Source organism: Merops nubicus, unplaced genomic scaffold, assembly GCF_000691845.1.
Source record: "Merops nubicus isolate BGI_N331 unplaced genomic scaffold, ASM69184v1 scaffold21477, whole genome shotgun sequence".
Taxonomy (NCBI): Eukaryota; Metazoa; Chordata; class Aves; order Coraciiformes; family Meropidae; genus Merops; species Merops nubicus.
This window is the reverse complement of record NW_008618586.1, coordinates 8,895-31,013: the sequence shown is the minus strand read 5'-3', so window position 1 is coordinate 31,013 and position 22,119 is coordinate 8,895. Positions and strand designations below refer to the sequence as shown.

Sequence of the window (22,119 nt, the reverse complement as noted above, 5' to 3'; positions counted from 1 at the left end):
GCCTCGCCGGGGAGGACGGCGGCTGCTCCCTGCCCCCCGGAGCAGAGCTCCCCCCGGCAGCACCCAGCCCCCCTCCCGTGGGCTGCCGGCACCTTCCAGCCAGCCCCGCATGAGGCTCTCTGGAGCAAGGGACAGCAGCCGACGCCCTTCTTGGCTCCCCAATGCGAGTGCCCATGAAGTGCTGTCTCCATGGAGGATTTTAAAGCCTTTAATTCGATTTCCTCAGATAAGCAATTGTTGCAATTACTCTGATTAGGAACAATTAGGTAGCACAGCAGTGGAAATCCTGACAGAGACAATGCATCGAACACCAACCTGCAGCCCAAGCAGGCTCTGCTTGAGGAGGTTTCCTTCACTATTTGACTACCAACGAAAGCTACTGATGGAGAAATACTTCCAAGCTAATTAAGCCCTAAATGCTGTAGGAATTCAGCATTAAGCAGATGGCATTATTAGGGCTATATCTGCTTTCGCATATCCTCCAGATTAGATTTTAGAGGCATTTTCTTTCTATACTACATGTATTATTGAGCATTTAAATAGGTAGGAAAAAAATAATTTAATAAAGTGCTGAGGGAGGGGAGAGAAAATGAGGGCAGAAGCTCCTGGAGCAGTGGTCTCAAGCAAAGCCTCGGCGCTTTAAAACTGGCTCAAGCAAGAATCGCCTCTTCTCCTATCTACTGGCAGGATTTTGGATATCTTGTCAGCACCCTTGACATGAACAGCTGGAGATGACAGATCAATGGTTCAATACTCTCAGCAGCGTGTCACCAACGTGACAGCAAATGTTATTCTAATGAAGCTGTAATCATAGTCAAATTACGCGGTTCGATTCTCAGCAAGGGGAGGGTGCAGGGGAAGAGATGAAGAGGGGATGACAGGAGCAGAGGTCAGAGTTCAGGAACTAAAGGTTACTTTGCTTACCTCAAGCACTTGCTGGAGGCTTGGCTGTCCATCCACCATGCCTTGAATAATCCCAGTCAGCTGAAACGAGAGACAAACAGAAAGCAGGCGTCAAAGCAGCACTCAAAAGATCATTAGAGAGGTCTCCTCTCCTGTCCATCTCACTGCAACCAAAACATCCTTCTGTGACCCACATGGACATTACTGAGGAGCCAGCTACAGCACAGTGACCCTGGCAGCTCCCTAGCCATAGGCAAGGGCACAGCTTCATCCAACACAGGAAAGCAGGGGGGCTCCAACCCACAGCATAGATCTACAAGCTCTCAGCAGGGCAGGATCCACCTGGAGAACAGTGGTGCCTTCTGCTCATGTACCAGCATGACACCCAAAATGCTGCCCTTTCTCAACATGCATTTCACCAGTTTTGATGTTGCCTTGCACAGGCAGTGGTAACTACTGGGATCTCTGATAATTTCTCTGCTATTGTGGTGACATCAAAACCACAGTGTTAGACGAACAGAACAGACCACTATTGGTAAGTGAGACCCAGCACAGACCCAGTGATCCTCCCCTGTGCTGAGCACTCAGCATCCACTCTTTTCCACAGTCCACCACAGCATCCCTCTGCATTTCAAAATTATATTTAAAACTACTGTATAATATCTGAAGAAAACCACCTTATTCCAGAACCCTGGTGTACTCTCTTTTTCAGGATGTTCCTTAGGAGCAGGTCCCACCAAGAGCTAGCCCTACTGACTGAACCCGGTCTCCTTTGCTGTTTAAAGCTAGACACACACATAAAAAGATGCAGTCTCATGGGCCTCTGCCTGTTTCTGCCCAGGACAGCTTGAGGCACATGGAAAATAGATAATTTTTCTGTCTGCCTTCCATCTGACAAAACCGTCTTTTAACATATTGAATATCGGAGGTCAGTAGCTTGCCATCAATGCACCCAAGTAATTAAAAAAATCATTATTAAAACAAGTGCACACAACAGGATTTCACTTCATATGGCACTTTCCTGAAGCTACACATCTCACACGTTTTCATAAAACAAAGGTCAAAGATAGCCTAGGAGCATGCCTTGCTGCCTGTGCATGCATCCAAGCCTCCAGAAGCCATAGTGTCCACTTGAGAGGTGCTGACAGCCCCCCACCACCCAGGAGCAACTCTTCCATACAGACTATCTCAACCTACTTGTAAAACATCAGCCCTCTCACAAAACAGAGGGCTCTGCTTTATTAAATGTGTGGCAACTGAAAGAAGCTCAATAGTTTCTACCTCTCTGTTTCTTTGGTTGCTTGGCTTACAGCACTGAACTCGGAGGAAGAAAAAAAAAAGATTAAACTCCAATTAAACTGTAATTACATTTAATGAATACCAAATACCTGACTCACTGAATAAACTGTAAGTGGAAAGATTATTTTCTCATAGTGACTTCCATGGAATGGTAATATATACCTTTTAGGGAAAGTATTTTAATTTTGAGAATGCAGAGTTCCTCTAGCTGGGTTTCTCAAGTTCATCAAGCCATTATGAGGTGGAATTTTAAGGAAGTGGAGGGACACACTCTTTTATATTCCAGAAACTGTTTTTATATTAATCTGTATTTTAATTGTGTAACAGCTGCTACCTACAGACTTCTCATGCTCTGAGAGTCGAATAGATTTGAGAGATCAACACATGGCTCTTTAGAGCATGTTTTTTTGGGCTTTTTTGCTTGTCTTGCCATCTTCCTCTCTGTACATTCGCATGGCAGAGGTGGACAGCTCATCTACTGCAAAGTGCTGGCTCTGCCTCTCAGAGACCAGCTCAAATCAAACTTCTGGAAATGGCTGAATGATGAATTTTTAGGAAAGGATCATAGAATCATAGAATGTTTTGGGTTGGAAAGGAGCTTTAAAGGCCATCTACTCCAGCCCCTCTGCAGTGAGCAGGGCCATCTTCAACTACACCATATTACTCAGAGACCTATCCAACCTGACCATGAATGTTTCCAGGGATGAGGCATCAACTGCCTCTCTGGGCAACCTGTGCCACTGCCTCACCACCCTCATTGTAAAATATCTCTCCCCTATATCTAGTCTAAGTGTACTCTTGTTTAGTTTAAAACCATTACTCCTGTCACAACAGGCCCTGCTAAAAAGGCTGTCCTCATCTTTCTTATAGGGCCCCCTTTAAGTGCTGAAATGCCACAGTAAGGTCTCTCCAAAGTCCTTTCTTCCCCAGCCTGAACAACACCAACTCTCTCAGCTTTTCTTCAGAGGAGAGGTGCTCCAGCACTCTGATCACCTGGTGGCCTTCCTCTGCCCCAGAGACCCATGGGTCTGTGGCATGTCTATCTGTGGTCTGTCTCTTTCGATGACAGGCAATCTTCTCGCATCTCACCCAGGACTGCTGCAACCAGCTTCTCTCACCCTGAGCACCTTCAGGACTGCATCTGCTCAGCACCACAGCCCTGATGGCCAGGGGAGGACAGGGTGAAATGGCCTGGAATACAAAGGGATGTATCTGCTTCATGGATACATTTCATTACAGGTCAGAGTGTTCAAAAGGGACCAGATTTCTTATCTCTCACCCTTTCTGATCCTTTCTGTTATCAGATACATCCATCTGTAACATCCAGCCTAATGCATTGAGTCTCTGCAACATTACCTAGTCTTGCTGCTTTGATAAAGTATAAAAACATAAAACTGCACAATTGTAAATTTCACTGGCAATCCCAAGAAGCACATGGTACTTCGGAACATAAACAAGCTGGAAGACATTTATCTTGTTGTACTTTTATTGTCTGTTCCTTCAGGAAAAAAAAAAATCAATAAAAATTAATCATAAAAAGAGAGCAAGGTACCATGAAAAAGCCTGTTACAAGCACCTTCTGTGTAGAGGGAACCTTTCTCTTAAGCTCCTGGCATGAACTTTCTTGAGCATCAGACAAACCACTTGCATCTTCCAAAGGGCATTGTGAGCTTTATATACCTAACAATAGCTTTTAACCACTTGCAAGCACTTTCCACCTTGTCTGTCTAAATGTTCAGCACATCCCTCATCATAACCAAGCCTCATGACCTGTTGTTTTACAGAAGCAGGTCAAGAGAAAGGGTGCAAGAAGAGGGCTACAGAGTGAGCCAGCACTGGAAGACATACTCCTGCCTATTGGTGTGGGGAGTTGGAGGAACCACCTGTAGCCAGGGGAGAGCACAGACACGCCAAAATCTAAGCATATGCTTATTGAGGGTAACCACTAGCTCTCCACCTCTGCAGGCACCCTTCCCATGCTGTGCTGTCTTCAAGAAGGGAGAGGGATGTGAAAGGTACTCCAGACTGAGGAGTAACATGAAGCAACCCTGATGATCCTCCCCCATACAGTCTATATCAAGCAGTCCTACTGCTTTCTGTGAAAGGCAGCGAGCAGAGGGGAGAGGAGAAAGCAGCAGCCCAGCAGAGAGGCTACTGTGTAATGTCAACACCACTGCTTTTCCTACAGAGTTTATCTGGGAAACTATCATATTTCTACTCCAAGACAGTTTGCTGATTGCCTAAGCACTTGTCTCTGGTGTACTATCTGATAATCAGGCCTGGTCTTTCTTTGTAGACAAAGAGGCCAATAAATCTCACCCTTTGTAAGTAGAGGTGCCTAGACAAAGCCCTTTAGTGGCATTTAGCAAAATGGGTATTTTTTGAGAAAGCACAGAACAGCTGAAAGTCGATGGCAAGCGCTGGAGCCGCACGAGCAGCGGCTCCGCAGGAGCTGGACGCCGAGCACGGCCGGCTACGTCCCCAGGCTCTCAGGGAACCTGCACCCGTGGCACGGGGCCGACCCCTGCGCCTGCCTGCCACAAGTCACCACCCCCACAGGACCCTACGCAGCCACTACAGCCTCCACAAAAAAACAGCTGCCAATACAAAAGGCTATTTTTGCACTGCATGGGTGCAGCAAGGGGCTGGACAGCAGCCAACGGCTTCCAGGTTTGGATTAAAACCTGCTCCCTGACCCACACTGTTAATAACAGCACTTGCCAAACCTGGCAAGGTGGACCATTCTGTGCCACTAATACACAAGGGCGGGGGTTCTGCGATCATTTTGCCTGCCGGCTTCAGCACTGTCCATTTTTATCCAACTCTGGACACAAGACACCAGACCAAGGTCAGTGGCAGAGCCTGCAGCAGACCTCTGTAGCGGGGACATCCATTCCTGTCCTGAAGACTCCTGCAAGCACATGGCTGGTGCACATGCACACATGTTTTCACTTGCTTGAGGGCACCATGCAGGGGGCACAAATCTGCAGAGATACTAACAGCTGGCTCCAGGCCCCCCACGAGCAAGAGAAGACAGAAACCAGCACCATAGTGCCGGAGCATTAGATGGGCTGAATGTCTTGGTCATGAGCTTGACATGCAGAGAACCTCTCAATGCCTTAAGGCTGCAGCAGGCCAGAGGCCACCTCTGTTCAGCTCAGACAGCCACAGCCAAGCAAGTCATGCAGACTCTTATGCAAGAGCAGAGCTGCAACCCTCAGCAGAAGCAGGAAGGACCCAACAAAGGAATTTCCAGGAAAAGTAATTTTGGTGGGCGTTAATGAGTTGGACAACTTCTCTCTAGAATATAGATGACCCAAGAGAGGAATTTCCAGAAAAAGGAATTTTGGTGGGAGTCAACGAGTTGGACAGCTTCTCTCTAAAACATAGATGACAGGTAAAATGGATATTTTGGGCTCTATGCTAGAAGATGACATTGCTTTTAGCAAAGATCAGGTGCAAGCTGTGAGATTTAGCACATTTGTACAAGCATATGTCCAGCAAGTCTCATGGGGATAAAGAGAGCCAAAGTAGTTGTCCAGCCTTCTAGCATAAAGGTTGCAAAATTATTTCCATTATAAACCTCTGTTTTCACACATTTATAGCTTTCTGAAAGCCCTTCTCCTGGGAATAATGTTTTCTGTGATTAGGTGTGGGGTTTTTTTAAGTTTAAATAAAATACCTTCAGATGGCTTCTAGTTGCAAGAGAATTAAAAAAAAAAAAAGTATTTGTTTTTACAATGTGGAAATATGGAAGGGGCTGGCTGGTCCTGGAGGGGACTCCACCTAACACAGAGGAGTCATTTTTCATCAAGTTAGTACACACATGACAAGAACTTCAAGGGCTTAAACCTGCAGCCATGGAGGCTGGAGAAAACACATCACATTGTTGTTGATGCCAGATGAGATATGGACAGAATGAAGAGCTTGGATACCCCAATTCCCACAGTCAGTACTTCAGTCACTGAGCTGGCTGACATTTAACCAGCACAGTGACAGGAAAAAAAAAAAAAAAAAAAAGAACAAAGCAAAAAAGAACTTGAACTTTCTTTTGATGGTTACAGCAGGGAGGAAGAACGCACTTGCAGGAACCATTAACTTTGTGTTGAATGAAAAACAAACAAACAAAAATCCAACCCCTTCTCCCCTAATGCTTTGAAGCCTCAGGGATCACACCTACCACCTTCATCCTCTCATCTGTATCTGGGAAAAGGTGGCCACAGCTCGACAGCAGCTGTCCTCAGCAATGAGAGTAACCATGTAACACGTAACAAGAGGCCACTTCTCCAGCAATCATTTCAAGTGCCCCACAAGTACAACATCGAAAAGAAAGTCTTAAAAACACAGACATGGGTTATCCTGCCACTCTGAAGGACTCATCAAATCCCAACAGGCAGGCCTACAGGAGAGTCATTTACAGCCTCCGAACCATGCAGCCAAACGATACGTTATTCCCTCAGACCAGCTTCTTTTGACCTTTCCCACCAAAAAGCAGCACAGCAAAATCACAAAGGGCTCACAAAGAGGCTACAGGATTTTGAGCATCAGCTAACATGAGTGATTTTATTTTGTGGCCACCCAGTTAGACACTCACTAGTCGTATATACAGATACTTTAGTTAGCAGATCATAGCTAGAGTTATTTATGAATCGAAACTGAAGTCTCTGCATGGTACTGCAAAAAAATGATTCCCCTTGTCCTTAACTTGAGGCTGGCATGACATGCAGCCTTGCAGCTGCACCATGAGGAAGCGACCCCAACCCCTGGGTGCAATGGAAACCTGCTTCCCAGGGAGACTCTTGGAGCACCAGGGAACCTTTGCACTTTACCTCTGTACAGAAGGGCGTAAGCTGGGGATGCACCACAGGCTGAACATACATGTGAAAGGTGGATTCGATCTCCATCGTCCTGCCATTCAGCTTCAGGATAGGGAATTCGATGATTTCCTGAATAGGGCAAAAAGAAAAGCAGCTGTTCATTCAAAACAAAACACAAAGCTGGAAATGATCCTGCCTAGCAAGCTGTCTGTCAAAAGAAGTCCCTGACAGTCCCAAACAAAACCGAGCCCAACACAAAGCTCTGCAATACAAGTGGGAAGGTGGCGCAGAGCAGAAGGAGCACAGAGTGGGACAGTGCTGGTGCCCATGGTACCCATCACTGCCTAACCTTAGCCTAAGGAAGATGCTCTAGCACCACTCTCACGTGCTACCCAGACAACAAGGAGATGTGCTTGCAATGGGCTCACGCCTGTTCAGCAAGGACATCGCAGAGGCTGTGCCCTCCCCAAGACCAGTCCCATCCTCCCCACTTTGCCATCTCTGTTGGAGGACACCACCAGACAGACAACAGGAGCTAGCGCATGAAGCATCTCCTTCCCAAGAGAGACTGAGGAGCGCTGCTCTCCTCCAACTGAGTGAGGAGATGAGCTGGAACCTCCCCCCAGCAAATGCATCCCTATGGGATACAGCACAGTAGCAAGCCCTGATTCATTTTCATCTTTGTAGCAAATTTATGCTGATAGGGAAATAAAATCGTTCCTTCATCAGAAGAATGTTCAATTATTTGAATAATCAGCAATCAAAAATTTACATGGACCTGTTAATAAAAAGTTTAAACAAATCCAGTTGCAATGGATTTCCCAATTATTAAAAAATATACATGAAATTAAAAAAGCCGACCACTGAATAAAAGCGATAAAATCCTTTGTGTTCACCCCCCTCCTTTTCCACTCCCTTTCCTCCTTCCAGTTTAATGTAAGAGAAGTGACAATTTGTTTGGTGCCTTTAAAGAATAATTTGTCTATGTTATTTAATAGAGATGCATGGCACCAAGGTTCTGGAGTGCAAATGAGCCTGCTGAGTGATATCCATGCAACAAGCCTCTCAAATCACTTCTGGAGAGAAACAGAGAGAGGGAGAGAGAATAAAAAAAATATTGCTTTTTAATATTCAAAAACAGTTTGCAAAATTTAATCAAAGCAGAGCAAAAGCTAACATTTTTACCACTTTGACATTTTTATTAGCGCTTTCATAAATTTTTAAAACATGAATGGAATTAGTTTAACAACAAAAAAAAACACAACTGCCTGAAAACATCTGGAAGAGACAAATAAGAAATAATAAAAAATAAAAAAAATCCAACTCCTGTGAGTAAAATTAGCATGTGGCAAATGCAGCCGCTGCAGAGGAACTAACACAGTTTTTGGACCCTGGATGCAACCCACATGACCTGCAGGCGGAAATCATCGTGTGGTCACACATATGAGCTGATGACATCACCACCCCAGCAGGCAGAGGGAGGGCAAGAAGCTGGGTGGGTAAATGGAAACAACAAATAATTTAAATAGCCAGGAGAAACACCCTATTTCCAGGGTGGACAGAACCCGTGGCTGCAGCAGAGCAGCTCCCTGGAGCAGCAGGCACGGAGCCCAGACGAGGGCACGTGGGGAGCACGTGCCACTGAGATTGAAAGTTAAAAAAAAAAAAAATTAAAATAAAATAAAGTGTTAACAGCACTGAAGTGCCCAGGTGTAGGCACTGTGCAGTCAAGCTGCAGAGGACGCAAGGCTTAACCGTTTCCCCACGGCTGGCTATACCACATGCTGCACATGCCATGGAGTCTAAGGCAGAGCAGAGGGTTGGGCACATCCTTCCCTATGGCCATACCATCCACCAAGAGCCACCAAGTTTCCCCAGGAAAGAGACAAAACTCAAGCCATGGGCTGGAAACGGAGAAGGACACAGAGGCAGAATACCTGAACAACATTCAGATTGCCTGTTGTGGTACATCCAAACTCACCAGTTTCAGTCACCCGAAAGGACCCATGGAAACATGACAAACTCAACCTGAGGAAGAAATGCTGGACACAGCTGATCCTCCCTTCGAATGAGCCACCACAGATCAGCTCTGAAAGCAGCAAATTTCTGTTCAGAATGAAAACAGACTGCAAATTTTGAGCCAGTGGACAGGGCGCTGCAACGGAGCCAGGCGTAACCTCGGGATAACACCACCTCATCCTTCAAACTGGGCTGGGGCTGCTCACTGCCCCTTAGGTCTGCATCCCACCCCGGGGTTGACCATGGAAGCAGGCAAGCCCATGGCAGGGCAAGACAAGCGGTCCCCTCCCAGAGAGCGACACATACCAGCTGGATTTCACAGCAGGGCTGCACCACAGCACCGAGATCGGTCCTAAGGGACCGGAAACATCCTTAGGGGCCATCAAGTGGCTGGATGCAAAGCAAGAGTGAAAGACAGCCCTGCTGCTGATCTGATAAACAAAGGCGTTGCTTGCCTTCCAGAACCAAAGGCCAAAAGCACTTCCAGGAGGGTCGGATTAAGACAGACAGAGGAAATAGAAAGCCGCACTAAAAAAATGTGGAAAATGTAACAATATCCAGAATTACTACAGGTCTGCGGGAAGCATGCGGCCAGGAGCAGGGGTGGAACCCCAGGAGTAACTCAAGTGTCTTGGGAGAAATGACAGCCACTCTTCTGGGCTTATTTGGTCGCTTTTTGAAGCAAGTGGTAAAGGCCCTTTCCCAAAAGGCTGTTTATCTGCACGTCTCCTGTAGTGGAGATTTTTCCAGTCTCTGGCAGTGTTTGCTCCACTGGTATCTAAGGCAACAGATACCAGCCCCATGAAATCAGCCCCACTCCTCACTAACGATGTTAGCCAGTCCTGCAATGAAATTTAACCTGTGACACTGCTGTACTTTTCATTTAAACTTTCATTTGGAGAGAAGCAGTGTTTGGAGACCCTGCAGTTTGTCCTGCTAATAAAGACAAGTGTTGGGACCTTTAAAGGTGCCATTCATCTTTTGCCTTTATTAAATTCAATTTTCTTAAGCCCATGATACATCATGAAATTAAGAGTTGACATTCCTGCAGAAACAAAAATATCTATCAAACATAAACAGAAAGGGGGGGAAGAGGCCTCTATTACCAAGAATTTATGGCTTAAAGTTGATCTGTTTCCACTTTTTTTTTTTTTTTTTTTTTTTTTTTTTACAAGCATATGGTTTGTTTTAGATATCCAAAATGTTATTACAGATCTAGAATTTCATTAGTAATTACTATGAAATGGTGAGCACTTAGGCACACACACACAAGCCCCCAACAGACCATGACGCAGGAAGGCAGCCGGGCGCTCTCTCACATTTCACAGCAGCCCAGTGAACTCAACGTGCTCAACTCCTTCTCCACCATCAAGGACTTTTGCTGCTTCTTTCCAAGTGAGAAAGGTGGAGAAGAGCAGCACAAGGGAATTAAAAGGAGAACTTCACTGCCACTTCCTTTCTTTTGTCAGAATCTTATTTTACCTTGAGATCCTCACCCATTTCTACTTGCAACACTCAGTACATGTTCCAACTTCAGCAGCAATTTCTGCCAGAAGAATTTAGGGCTTTTAAGTCTCTTTCCTCCCCCCCCCCCCTTTTTTTTTTCCTTACAGCACAACCAGAAGTTATAGATGTGCTGAAATAAAGCTGAGGGCGTCCAAAGGCTGCAAATAGCCACAAGCTACCAGAAGAACAAATGTACCCATTTGAATTTTGCGAGCACTACAATTAGGTATTTTATTCAGCGCTGCAAAGTAACTTGAAAGGAAATCCAGGATTGAAACCACCAGCAGTAAATAAGCAGCTTTTTATTTTCCTTTCATTGTCATGAAAAGTTCAGCATGTTTTCTGTTGAGAAATTCTGCACGCGGCTCCCAATTACAGGCATTTGCATTTATATTGTTGGAACACAGAGCTTCTAAAATCAATATTAACACGCTTAAAGAAAAAGACATTGGCACCCTGTCCCTCCCCTCAGCTGCGCCCCCAAACACAGTAACAATAGGAGCCTACAGAGCCCGGGGATTGTACATACATATCCCTTACCAGGTCCACTCTCTTTACAACAGACTCGCGTTTTTGATTTCACGATGCTTCAAGCAAGTCTCGGTGACAACTTGCTCAAAATTTTTGCCCTTAAATAAAACAATGTTCCCAAAAAGACGGAGGTCCCAGGTGGAAGCCTCCCATACGACCTGGCTGTCCCAGGCCAGTGGGCTGAGCAGCAGCAGGAGGCTGCAAGGTAACTGTGGAACGGCTATAGGGACTTCCTTTTACGGGGGATTTGAAAAATGCATAAGGGCATGTGAAAGCACTGCTATAAACCCAGCCTTTCCTTACCCAATCATCCTAAATGAAACTCCCTGCCCTTTAACACCAGAGTAGGGATGCACAAATTCAGCTGTCTTGATCTTGTTGCTAATAAAAGAAACGAACAAGCACACTACTCTCTAAGTAATTTCCTGTAACAGACAGAGCTTTGGAGTCCAGAGAAGAAAGCATCTGAAGTTACACTAATTCCCACAGAGGAATCTTCTTGCTTATCTTTTTGGATCTGGGGAGCACTAACATCATTAGACACAAAGAACACAGTGCCCAGCAAGAACTTCCTGGCTCTCAAAACCTTTTAATCCAGACGCTCACATACCAAGTGGACAGAGCACACTTCAGGACACGGAGTTATGTATTTGATGAAGACCACGTGGCCTATTCAGTTCAAAAACTACCAGTGAATAATTTATCCTTTACTCCCACCCCCATGTGAAGAAGTTTAATAAACACAAGAATAAAAGATGCCCATAAAAATCAGAGCTGACTGTTCAAAATGCAATAAAACCAAGCAGAGGCCGTTGAGAGAAAGGGATTATTTCTGATAAGGAAAAGCATAAAACTTCCTACCAAAAGACCCCTTTACACCTTCAAGAAAGGTAAGGACAGAAGAGGGAAGGGAGTCTGTGGAGGGACACAGCACCAGCTCATTTTGTTCTGGGATGCTTCCCCCCCACACCTCTTTAGAGAAAAAAAGTCAGTTTATGCACAAGGAGCTTATTTCTTAAACAAACACTCGTGTTTTTGATTTACACCACGGGCTGCTCCTAAATAATTTATGGCGGGTTAAATTTATTGCACAGCCCTGGCCGGCTGCAAATTCGAATTGCCAAATAATTAGATTTTAGGGCAATGCTTATAAATTATCCGCCGATTTGTCCGGACTTGTTTGTCAGTTGCTTTGTGCTTCAGGTCATCTTTGGCATTTCGCTGTTTGTGTTTTAATTGCTGATTTACACTTTGACAGATGAGAGTTGATGCCTCCAAGATCGGGGAGGGGGCGGGGGGTTGAAGAGCAGGAAGAATCAGAGCTTTTAAAGCCTTGTGATTTTCCTTTTTTTCCAAGGCAATTAAAATCGAAAAGGGACATAGTAAGGACAGCACCACCCTAACAGATCTGCCTCCCCAGTTTCCATCCTCTCCCTTAATTATTATTTTAACCAAAGCCGTTTCCAAGTGAGCAGCCTTGCAACGGCCCTCAGGGGCTGTAACCAAGATGACCTCATAGGTCTTTTCCCCACTTCTAAATTTTTATTAAACTAACCAAAAAAAGTACCATAAAGGCAACACCTCTGCAGTGGGGGACAGCAGGACTTCTGCTGAATCCGGACTATGCTGACTGTCCAAAAGATGCCTGCTTACCTGCACACACATGGCAAGGAGTCTCTCAGTGCTTCCATCCCAGCCAAGTTATTCTATGTACTGATCAACTCTGTCAAAAGGTCTTCCGGGAAGCACCTGACCCCCCAGATTTCTTTTTTCATTACTACTTAGTTTGAAATACACATGCACACACCCAACAATCTAATACGTTTAAACAACTGTTACTTCCTGGAAAGTGTGAAGGAGAATACACATGAAAATCAAACACAAGAGAACTGGCAGGAATATGGAAAAATCATGAAACACTGGGATAAGATGATGTGAAGACAAATTCTGCTGCCATTGAATATCCAAGGTTTCCTCCTTCCCCTGCTCTTAGCTGAACAGCACTGCCTACCCCCAACACTCAGGCACTAGAGCCCCTTGTCAAAGGCTGGATTTTCTCAAGTTAAATTTTGAGTTGCATATTGGGTTCCGCACTGGCATCAAACCTGGTTCTTATTTACAGGTGCTTCCCTACAACTGTGAGGGTGAGGGACCATTTCTCTTTCTTTAATAGAAGCTGAAATTCTCATCTAATCACATGCCTCCAGGAGCTTGAGCTTTAAGAGAGGCATCTAGTCCATGCACCAGCCTGAGGGCAGCATCACCTCCCCCTAAATAATTTCTGACTTTGTCTAGGCTGTTTTTACAGACTCCAATAAGAGAGACTCACACACTCCCCAGGCACTCTATCCTCCTGTTTCATTAGTCTTATCATTGGAAAGTTTTTCCTAATGTCTAATCAGAATTTCCCTTGCTCTCCCTTGTTTAAATTCATTTTCCTACGCACAGCAGATACAGGCCAGAACATTGCTTTTCCCATTTTTGCCGCAGAAGACCTCATCATACACACCCGTCTCGTCACTGCACTAACACAACCCCAATGCCATCCACCCTGCATTCACAGTTGTGTTTTGCAGACCCTGCTCACACTCACTGCTTCTCTTTTGCACCCTCTTGGAACACACTCTCTTTTTTCCAAAGCAGAGCACCTCCTCAGCTGAGGTTCCTTCTTACAAAGCAAACAAAAGGAGGATCCACATGTCTTGCAAATGACATTTTCCCTCTAAACTTATCGCTGTGGTCTTTGGGACTTCTTTCATACCTGCTATCGTACCTAAAACCTTGACAGCTGGCTCACAACCCCTGTCCTGCCATCCTGAACAAAACTTTTCATAGTTGTTTGCTCCCAGGCTGGTTCCCGCCTCTCACCATCAGCAACACCTCACCTGCCAAAACCCACAAAGCTATTTCATCTCTCTAGCAGCACCCAGATATCAGGAGAAAGGTAGAACCTCCCTCCTCTTTCCACACCTGGGATGAGAAATACAGACCAACAGATATGAACACATCAACTTCTTTCTTCAAGCACTACTGACACATATTTAACCACCCAGAAAATCTCCACCGACACCGTCAACAACAATTTAAGCTTGACAGTTTGGGGGAAGTTTAGTACCGAAACCAGGTTAAAAACAGCACAACCACATTTCCAAATATTACCTCTTCATTAAAAGATGACAACTACACTATATCCTTCTCACATCCGTTCATTTCTACTGCAAGCAACCAGCCTGTGCAGTCCCCATTGCAGAATTATCAAATCATTTCAAGACTCAACCTCTTCACCTGATATTGAGCAGCACAAACGATCAATGTTCCCAGCAACACTAAAACATCTGGGATAGGTGGAAAGGGCATACTAGCACATGTAAATGAACAGCCAGGCTTTTACAGACATCACAACTAGCTGCTGGTGACAGCGCATTTCTGCCTGGCAGAGAGGAAGTAAATAACCTAACAATGAGCTGTTTTGCCAGCTAACAAGTGCACAGACCAATAAAGACAACACAGGGATGGCTGCACAGCCAGCTTGGCATGAAGAAGAGAAGCACAAGACCTAGGCATGTCCTGTGCCCTCCTCACCAAAAGAGCTGAGCTTTCTCTTTATCAGAAAGGTTTTGTTCAAAACTAAACCAAGCCCATCTTCACACAGCAAAGGCATTCCTCAGGAACCACAGGACCCTGAAAAGCGTTGTCCCCATGCAGCACTGGAGAGGTGCCACACCATGCTACTTTTAAAACATCATGCTGGGAGGGATGCAAAAAACTCTTCCCTACCTCAGAGGCTGCAAAAGAGCAGCAGGCACAGGCTGACCATCAGTGACCATACAGGGCCATATACGTTACCCTCAGCAGCAGCTTTACAAAGAGGCAAACAAGCCTTTACACACCACACAGCAGACTCACACAGTCCTGAGCTAGCCTGGATCTTTTCTTTTCAGGGTGACTGCGGCTCAACTACTTTCTGCTGTAACAACAAGTCTACTTAACTTTGCAACTTGTCACCTAAACGATGTGTAATGTTTGCACAGCTAAGGATACAGTGTTCAAACAGCACAGGTGGGGAATTGCACGCTGGGATGCATAACTGATGTGAGGTGTCGGCACACACTGAGGGAAAGGGCAACATGACTGATGGCTTTTAAGTAGTCATCTCATCGGCCTGTCAATAACCAGCCCAAAGCTAAGCAGGTTGGGTCAGGTTAGGACGGCAGCAATTGGCCACCCGAGTGCCTTGGTATTTTAAGCTTGTTGCTATAATAATGCTGGGTTTGTATCTTGAAATAAGAAATTGCTTTGAATTTTTTTTCCCCCCCCCCATACATCAGATGTCTTGCCTGGTGGTCTTATGGTTGTGTTCTCCAGGAGATTTGGGTTCAGTAACTGTTCATGTTCTCCAGCTCATCAGGTTTTAAATAAATACAGCTAATTCTATTGCCTGGAGCAATAGCCCACCCTGTCAGACTCACACGGGTCACAGGAAGGTTGTCCCCACTTATTGGGAGAATGAGGGAGGTTTCTAAGGCAAAATGACTGCCACGGAGAATGCAGCTTCTGAGGGCTACACCACACCTGGTCTCGGAACCTGCAGAACCCTCTCCAAAACATTGATCTTCTCTTTGTATCTTCTAAAATAAAGACTTTATTCTTCATATTGGTCACAGTAAGATTTCACAATGGGCCAAAAGAATTGGAATGAAGTACATGACATACAGAAAATATTACTAAAAAAGAATGGCATATTAATTTCAGACGCACCTCGTAGGATTTTGAGCTACAGATATTCATGTGCCTTTGCAAAATTTTTAACTGTTCAGTGGAACAAGCTATTAGGTCTCAATTTTTTTTTTTTTCAAAAGATTGTTAAAAACCAACCTAAACAGAAAAACCCATCTGAAACAGTTTTTATGTGAACTGTTTCCTGTCACTCTACAAACTTAAAGCATGCCAACATAAGAAGAGTGGCATAACAACAGCCATAACTGGCAAAGAGATGGTAAATATATATATTTTCACTTACTTTTATTAAAAGTAAAAAACCAGAAAATACTTCGTCACCATTATGTGCATTTTTAATAGCAATCCTCTAGAAACAACACTGTAAGAAGTTGAATTGAGAACTAGATATTTAAAACGACACCCAGGCCTAAGCTGCATGAAGACAGGTAATTGCAGATTAATATTCCAGTGTAATACTTACACACAAGGGTGCCGAGTTAAAGTTGCCATGGGAAACAAGCCTGAATTTCTTCACTTTTCAGCAATTCATGATCATCCTTAATACAGGTTTTGGCAGGTGATTTCTAATGCTCTGAGCTTAACAGCCACACAAAAACCATGTAAGAAGAAAGCTGCTACATGGGGACATCTAGATAGAAAAGGCAGGCACGGGCACATCTCCATTATCCACCTCTGGGTAAGATTGTGACAATCTCCATTACTGTGTGAGCCACCTTCTGCACTCCCATCCTGGCCTTCAGCTAGGATTGCCCCGACAGAGGCTCCACAGAATGCCGCTTCAAACGCGCACACAAGATACACCTTGCAGGGGATGAGCAGTCACTTCATAACCCCCTCCCCACTGGAGGTTTGTGATTTCTGGGACATAAACCTCCTAGAAGGTCTTCAGAGCCTGGCCTATGGCTCCCAAGGTGGCTTGCCTATCCCCTACCCACTCACCCTGAGCAGCGAGCTCAGCAGGACCTGCCTATCTGTTGCTAAAGCCTAAATTCAGTGGAAATCAGCATCCATCCCCATTACAAGGTTAGTCTATAAATCACACTGTCTCAGGAGTAGCTACACATCATTTAGTTGTCCCTGCCATGGGAATGACACGACGGGTAGAGCTGTATGGGTGGCAGAGAAGCAGAGATCACTGCAGCCATTCCAGCTGCACCTACTGACGACTGTGAGCCAGAACCGTGAGACAGATTTCAGGAGAAAATGCCTCTACTGCTCTTCTACACCAGCACTCTAGGAAACAGCCTGAACCCTACGTAACCTTGTCGTGCATTTGTACTTAATATTACCTTACAGAAAGACTGGCTCCCATCTGTTTATATGCTTTTGTCAATCAGGAAATGTACTGTGATCATCCAGATTTGATTGTACACTTAAAAATAAACTAGTAACTGAACACAGACTTATTCACAGTCTGTGTTTATGGGTTTACGTTCAAATGGTGAGTTTGAAACTGTTCTGTATTTATTAGTATGTCTAGTTTCATTTGACAACAATTATAATTCTAAATTCCTCCAAAGTAAGAATCAAAATGCATGCTAAGCAAACTTGACATATGTAGGATACACTAAAGAAAAATACCAAGATATTTTTAAATTTAAAATGCACTGTTTAAGAGAACAATGAAAATATTGCCTGTCAATTAATTCTTCTGCCTCTGATCACAATCTCCTTCAGCAGCTATAAGATCTGAATATTTCATATCTTCTCCTTAGAGTTTGGAAGAGACAAATTTCTAATTCCCAACTGATAATCAAATTTGGGTGAAACTGATACACTGAAGTCAAGTACCTGAAAAAGCTGACATGAAAAAAAAAGCCACTTCATCATTTCAAAGAGCTCATTTAGCAGCTTAGGATCTCCTAGGTCCAGCTCTGGGTCAGGAGGCTGATACTCTTTTACACTTCCACACAGCAGACAAAGCTTGAATTTTATTTGGTTTTAACTGACTTTAACAGATTACAGTAGAGATGGACATCCTATGTAGAAGCCTAATTTCAAATTCAGCTTTGAACAGATCCGATTTTTACCTTCAGACTTCTTACATTAAAAAAAAATCATGGCTTTTCATCCACTCTGCTGAAGTTGAAGGCAAGATACTTGGCTTGCTGACCAAACGGGGCACATCCACCCGCTGCATTCATAAAATAAGGTTATAGGCAGCCAGGATCTGAGCCTGGGGACCTCCTTAACACAGTCACTGAAAGCACTGACCATCATAAACACTGGTGTATACAAGGACAAAGGGACAGAAGTCCCACTTATTAATGCATCTTCTCTTGTGCAGCTAAAGCACCGTATGCAGCCAGCTCTACAAGCTGACAGCATATAAAAGCAGCAGGTACTTACAAACTCTTTGCAGACAGTAAAGGAAAAAAAAAAAATCAGAGTTTGAGCTGAAAAAATGAAACACATTACCACTGCCAAGGTGCACCAGTCTCCACAGAACAACAGCTCCCACCTGACCCCACTTGGATTTGGATCAAATTCCAAGCACACAAGATAAGCTTTAAAGAGATGAGAAGGACCAGCCATAAACATCCCTTACTGCCAACCCAGACTGACCCTTGGCTGGCTAAAACACTACACAACACAGACTGTGCCTCTGTTCAGGTTTCCCCACCTATCCATCTGGGGCAATGTAGCTAAACCCCCCACCTTCTTTTCTCTCTGGGATGGTCTCATTATTCATAAACAGATTAAAAAAAACCATAAAGCTAAGCTGCTTCTTTGTGCATATAAACATGCACTTTGATTGAGGGCTGTATCTGCTGAAAGCCATCAGAAGTCACAGCTACAAGGATGCTACCAGGGATGCTCTGTGGGTGTAGGGCTCGGAATGTGAAGGACCCTCCATGCCCGGCCCAGAAGTGATAAGGCAAAGGGCAGTAGCCATGAGCACTCAGCCAGTGGTCCCAGCCACTGAAGCCACAATGCAGCAGATTCCATTTCCCAGGGGAATACCGCTGTCCCTGACCCTCCTTCACCTCCAGTACCGAGGCCATACAATGAGACCTCAGAAAGAGATCGGGCAGCATGAAAGGGAATGGAAAGAAAGAGTCCTCAGGGCTCCCAAATGATCACGAAGAATCTCCCCAGGATAAAGCCAGCAAGGGTGCTGGCTGCAGAAGAGCACAAGTAAATACAGCGGAAGGGGAAGCAGATGTGGCAGTCACACACACCTTAGCATGGATGAAAAGAGAGCTCTTCCAATAGCTTCTGGTAAGAAGCCAGAATATTTTGAAGAGAAGTTAGAGAGAAATGTGAAGCATGTTGCATGGTGGCAAATGCACTCTGCAAGACTTTTAGGCTGAGCTGACTAAATTTATTGCTGTGCCTACCTGCTTAGAGTAACCTGGATCACAGCTTAGCACTGTACATGCAGCCTCCTCATCAAATCAAGGCATTTGAATTTCATTGGATCTAGACTTCTATTGTGCAGGTATTAAAACAAATGCAAAACGAGGATCGGGATCACAGTGAAGATCACCTCCTTTCCTATCTCCCAGGTCTGTCCTCAGACCAAACCTCCAAAACCTGTCTGCCACTGCTCCAGTGGAAGATCCTAAAAGCTGGCACAAAACACTGCTGAAATACACAGCGCAGTTTGCTGACCACAACATACGGACCAGAAGTAAAGAGGACAAAAGCCAGTCAGCAAAAAGGTAAGATATAAGTAGGGAAATCAACCAAAGCCTCGTTTTACAAGTTGCCCAATTCCAGCAGGGATCTTCAGCCTCTCCAGCTATGCTCATTCCCATGTATCAAGAGTCATTTCTTTATTTATCAAACTAATTCTTCGGTGAGGGTGAAAGGGACTGACAGTCCTTTCCACACACAATACAATGCAGACAAGCACTGAACACAGCAGACTGGAAAAACAACATTGAAGAACATCTCCACCTTAAAGGTGCTATCTCACTAACAAAATATATAGTGGATCTGCATTGGCCCAGACCATTACTTTCCCTGGCAAGGACTTGGGGACAAAGCTCCTTAAAAGAGTAGTAATCATATTCCACTCATGCTCCTTTTTACTGCCAGCCGTAAACTAGCTCCACATGCATCATGGTTTTGCATCAAAATGTGCACAGACCAAACCCATCTCCAAAGGGACAAGGTAGATCCAATTTACAGCTTTGACAGGTCTGTGCACCCGAGGCGGAGCGTGCAGGAAATAGCCTGACATCTCACTTGGGCAGCAGTTAGGATCCTGCTAACAGAACTGGATGCAGAGCCACAGCAGTCTTCCACAAACACCCAGCAAGAGAGCAGAGAATTTGCTGTCCATGTTTCAAGAAAAACAAGAGGTGGGCAGCTTTCACCAAGGCACTACTGGGGAAGAGAGGAATCAAGTTTGATCCCAAGTTGCAGCATCCTTTACAGACTAGAAATTCTGTTACCAACACAATATTAGGCTGCTGGGTTGATTTTTTTTTGTATGTTTGTTTTTCTTTTTAGCACAGTTTTCCAATTTAATTGGAAAACCTAGGCCCATCCTGCTGACAACTGAAAATACATTTACTAATATGCTCTATGGTACTATGTAAGAACTATCTGAAGAAAAACCTCTGTACTTCACCCGGATCTCTGTATGCCTCAAATGGCAGGGCACAGGAAAACCTCTCTGAAGCTGAACTCTTCCTGTCTCCTTACACTCCAGAGTCAACATCCAGGCAAGATAACTTAGCTCCAAGCTATTGTTCTTCTCTACTTAGAAACACCATTATGTTGGATGTATTCATATCATTCATACTTGTCCCGGTTTTGGCTGGGATAGAGCCAATTTTTCTTCTTAGTAGCTATATTAGTGCTGTGTTTTGGATTCAGTATGGGATTTGGTATGAGAAGAATGCTGATAATATACTGATGTTTTTAGTAGTTGCTAAGAAATCAAGGACTTCTCAGCTTCCCATGACTTGCTAGTGTGCAGGTGCACAAGAAGCTGGAAGGAAGCACGGTCAGAGCAATGGACCCTAAGCAGCCAATGGAATATTCCATATTGTACAACGTCATGCTTAGTATATAGATGAAAGTTGACCAGGAAGCTCAGGCTTTTCCAGAATTGTGGTTTCAGGATTTTCTTTCCTCTGGGATCACTAGGTGGGAACGGGCTGGGTACTGGTCACTGGGTGGTAAGCAACTGCATTGTGCATTGCTCATCTGTATGTTCTGTTACTGCTATCATTATTATTTTATTTCAATTATTAAATTGCTTTTATCTTAACCTATGAGCCTCCTTACCTTTACCCCTCCAATTCTCTCCCCTGTCCCCCAGGGTGGGGGAGCATGAGCGAGGAGCTGCATGGTGTTTGGCTGCTGGCCAGCTTTTAACCATAACAAAACTATTCTTTTCCTAAAGCTGTTGGCTACCAGCAGCCTTTTTCCTTGCAGAATCAAACAAGGCTGCCGTAAGTACTCTGCTAATGCAGGTTCCCAGCAAAACTCTGTAGACCTTCCCCAGTTCAGGCAGATGACAGGTATACATGACTTAAAGATGTTTTCGATAACATGTGAATTGTCACGTCCTTGATGGGAATCAGGGTCCTTCACTTCATTCCCACAGACTGATCCCAGCACTGCTTCTGAGAGAGCAGGTGACTGACAAAAGCCCTAGTGGACCAGCAACAGAAAAGAGGGGGGACAAACCAGAGAAAACAAGCAAGCCATCACTGTGTCCTTTCCTTCCACCTCTCAGAACAGCAGCAGCAACTTTTAAGGGGATAATTAACAGGATTGACTGTTTACCTGAGGATGAATCTGTGGTTTATCGCATGTAGCCTCAAAATCCAGCACTAAGAAGTAGTGATATCTCTGTGGAGGGAAGGATGACATTGCTGCCATGGAAGCTCCAAAGCCGTGGGACGCCAGTTTCCTGCTTACGATGGAGCTGTCTTTGAGAACACCAGCAGGGAGGAGGGAGCACAGAGCTTTTCTTGCCCTTGGAAGTAAGTTTTGGGGAAACTTTGCTGCTCCAGTATGGAGAAGTGCTATCATTGAACATCCAGAGGCATCTGAAACTGAAGAGAGACTCACGTTACTCATGCACACATACATCTAATCTCTGCTAGTATCTCCTCACTGTCCTTCTCTGACATGGATTTCTTCTGTTTCCTGGTGGAGGTTCCAGCATGGTAAACCTGAAATAACACAGTAATCTGCTCTAAGCACAACAGACAACACCTCCACTGAGCTCAAGGTGTCCAGAATCACAGGCCACTGGAAATTAACCTCCGCAAGCAGCTCTAAATTAAGAGCTATGAGACACACAACAGTCATGGCTCCAGGCACCAGATAAAACTCC

The 22,119-nt window shown here is 44.8% G+C and overlaps 1 protein-coding gene across 1 annotated transcript in view; it reads right to left on the bottom strand.

Annotated features, from left to right (window-relative positions):
• The window catches only part of ERI3 (ERI1 exoribonuclease family member 3), a gene marked incomplete at its 3' end in the record, with an annotated part of 42,845 nt that extends 21,016 nt beyond the window's left edge, over positions 1-21,829 (bottom strand). The window contains exons 1-3 of the mRNA XM_008943506.1: positions 21,564-21,829; positions 7,032-7,148; positions 925-984 (exon numbers count right to left, since the gene is read on the bottom strand). Coding sequence (XP_008941754.1) covers positions 925-984; positions 7,032-7,148; positions 21,564-21,812 — 426 coding nt within the window. The remainder of the gene's footprint in view (positions 1-924; positions 985-7,031; positions 7,149-21,563) is intronic.
• Between the last annotated feature and the right edge of the window lie 290 nt (positions 21,830-22,119).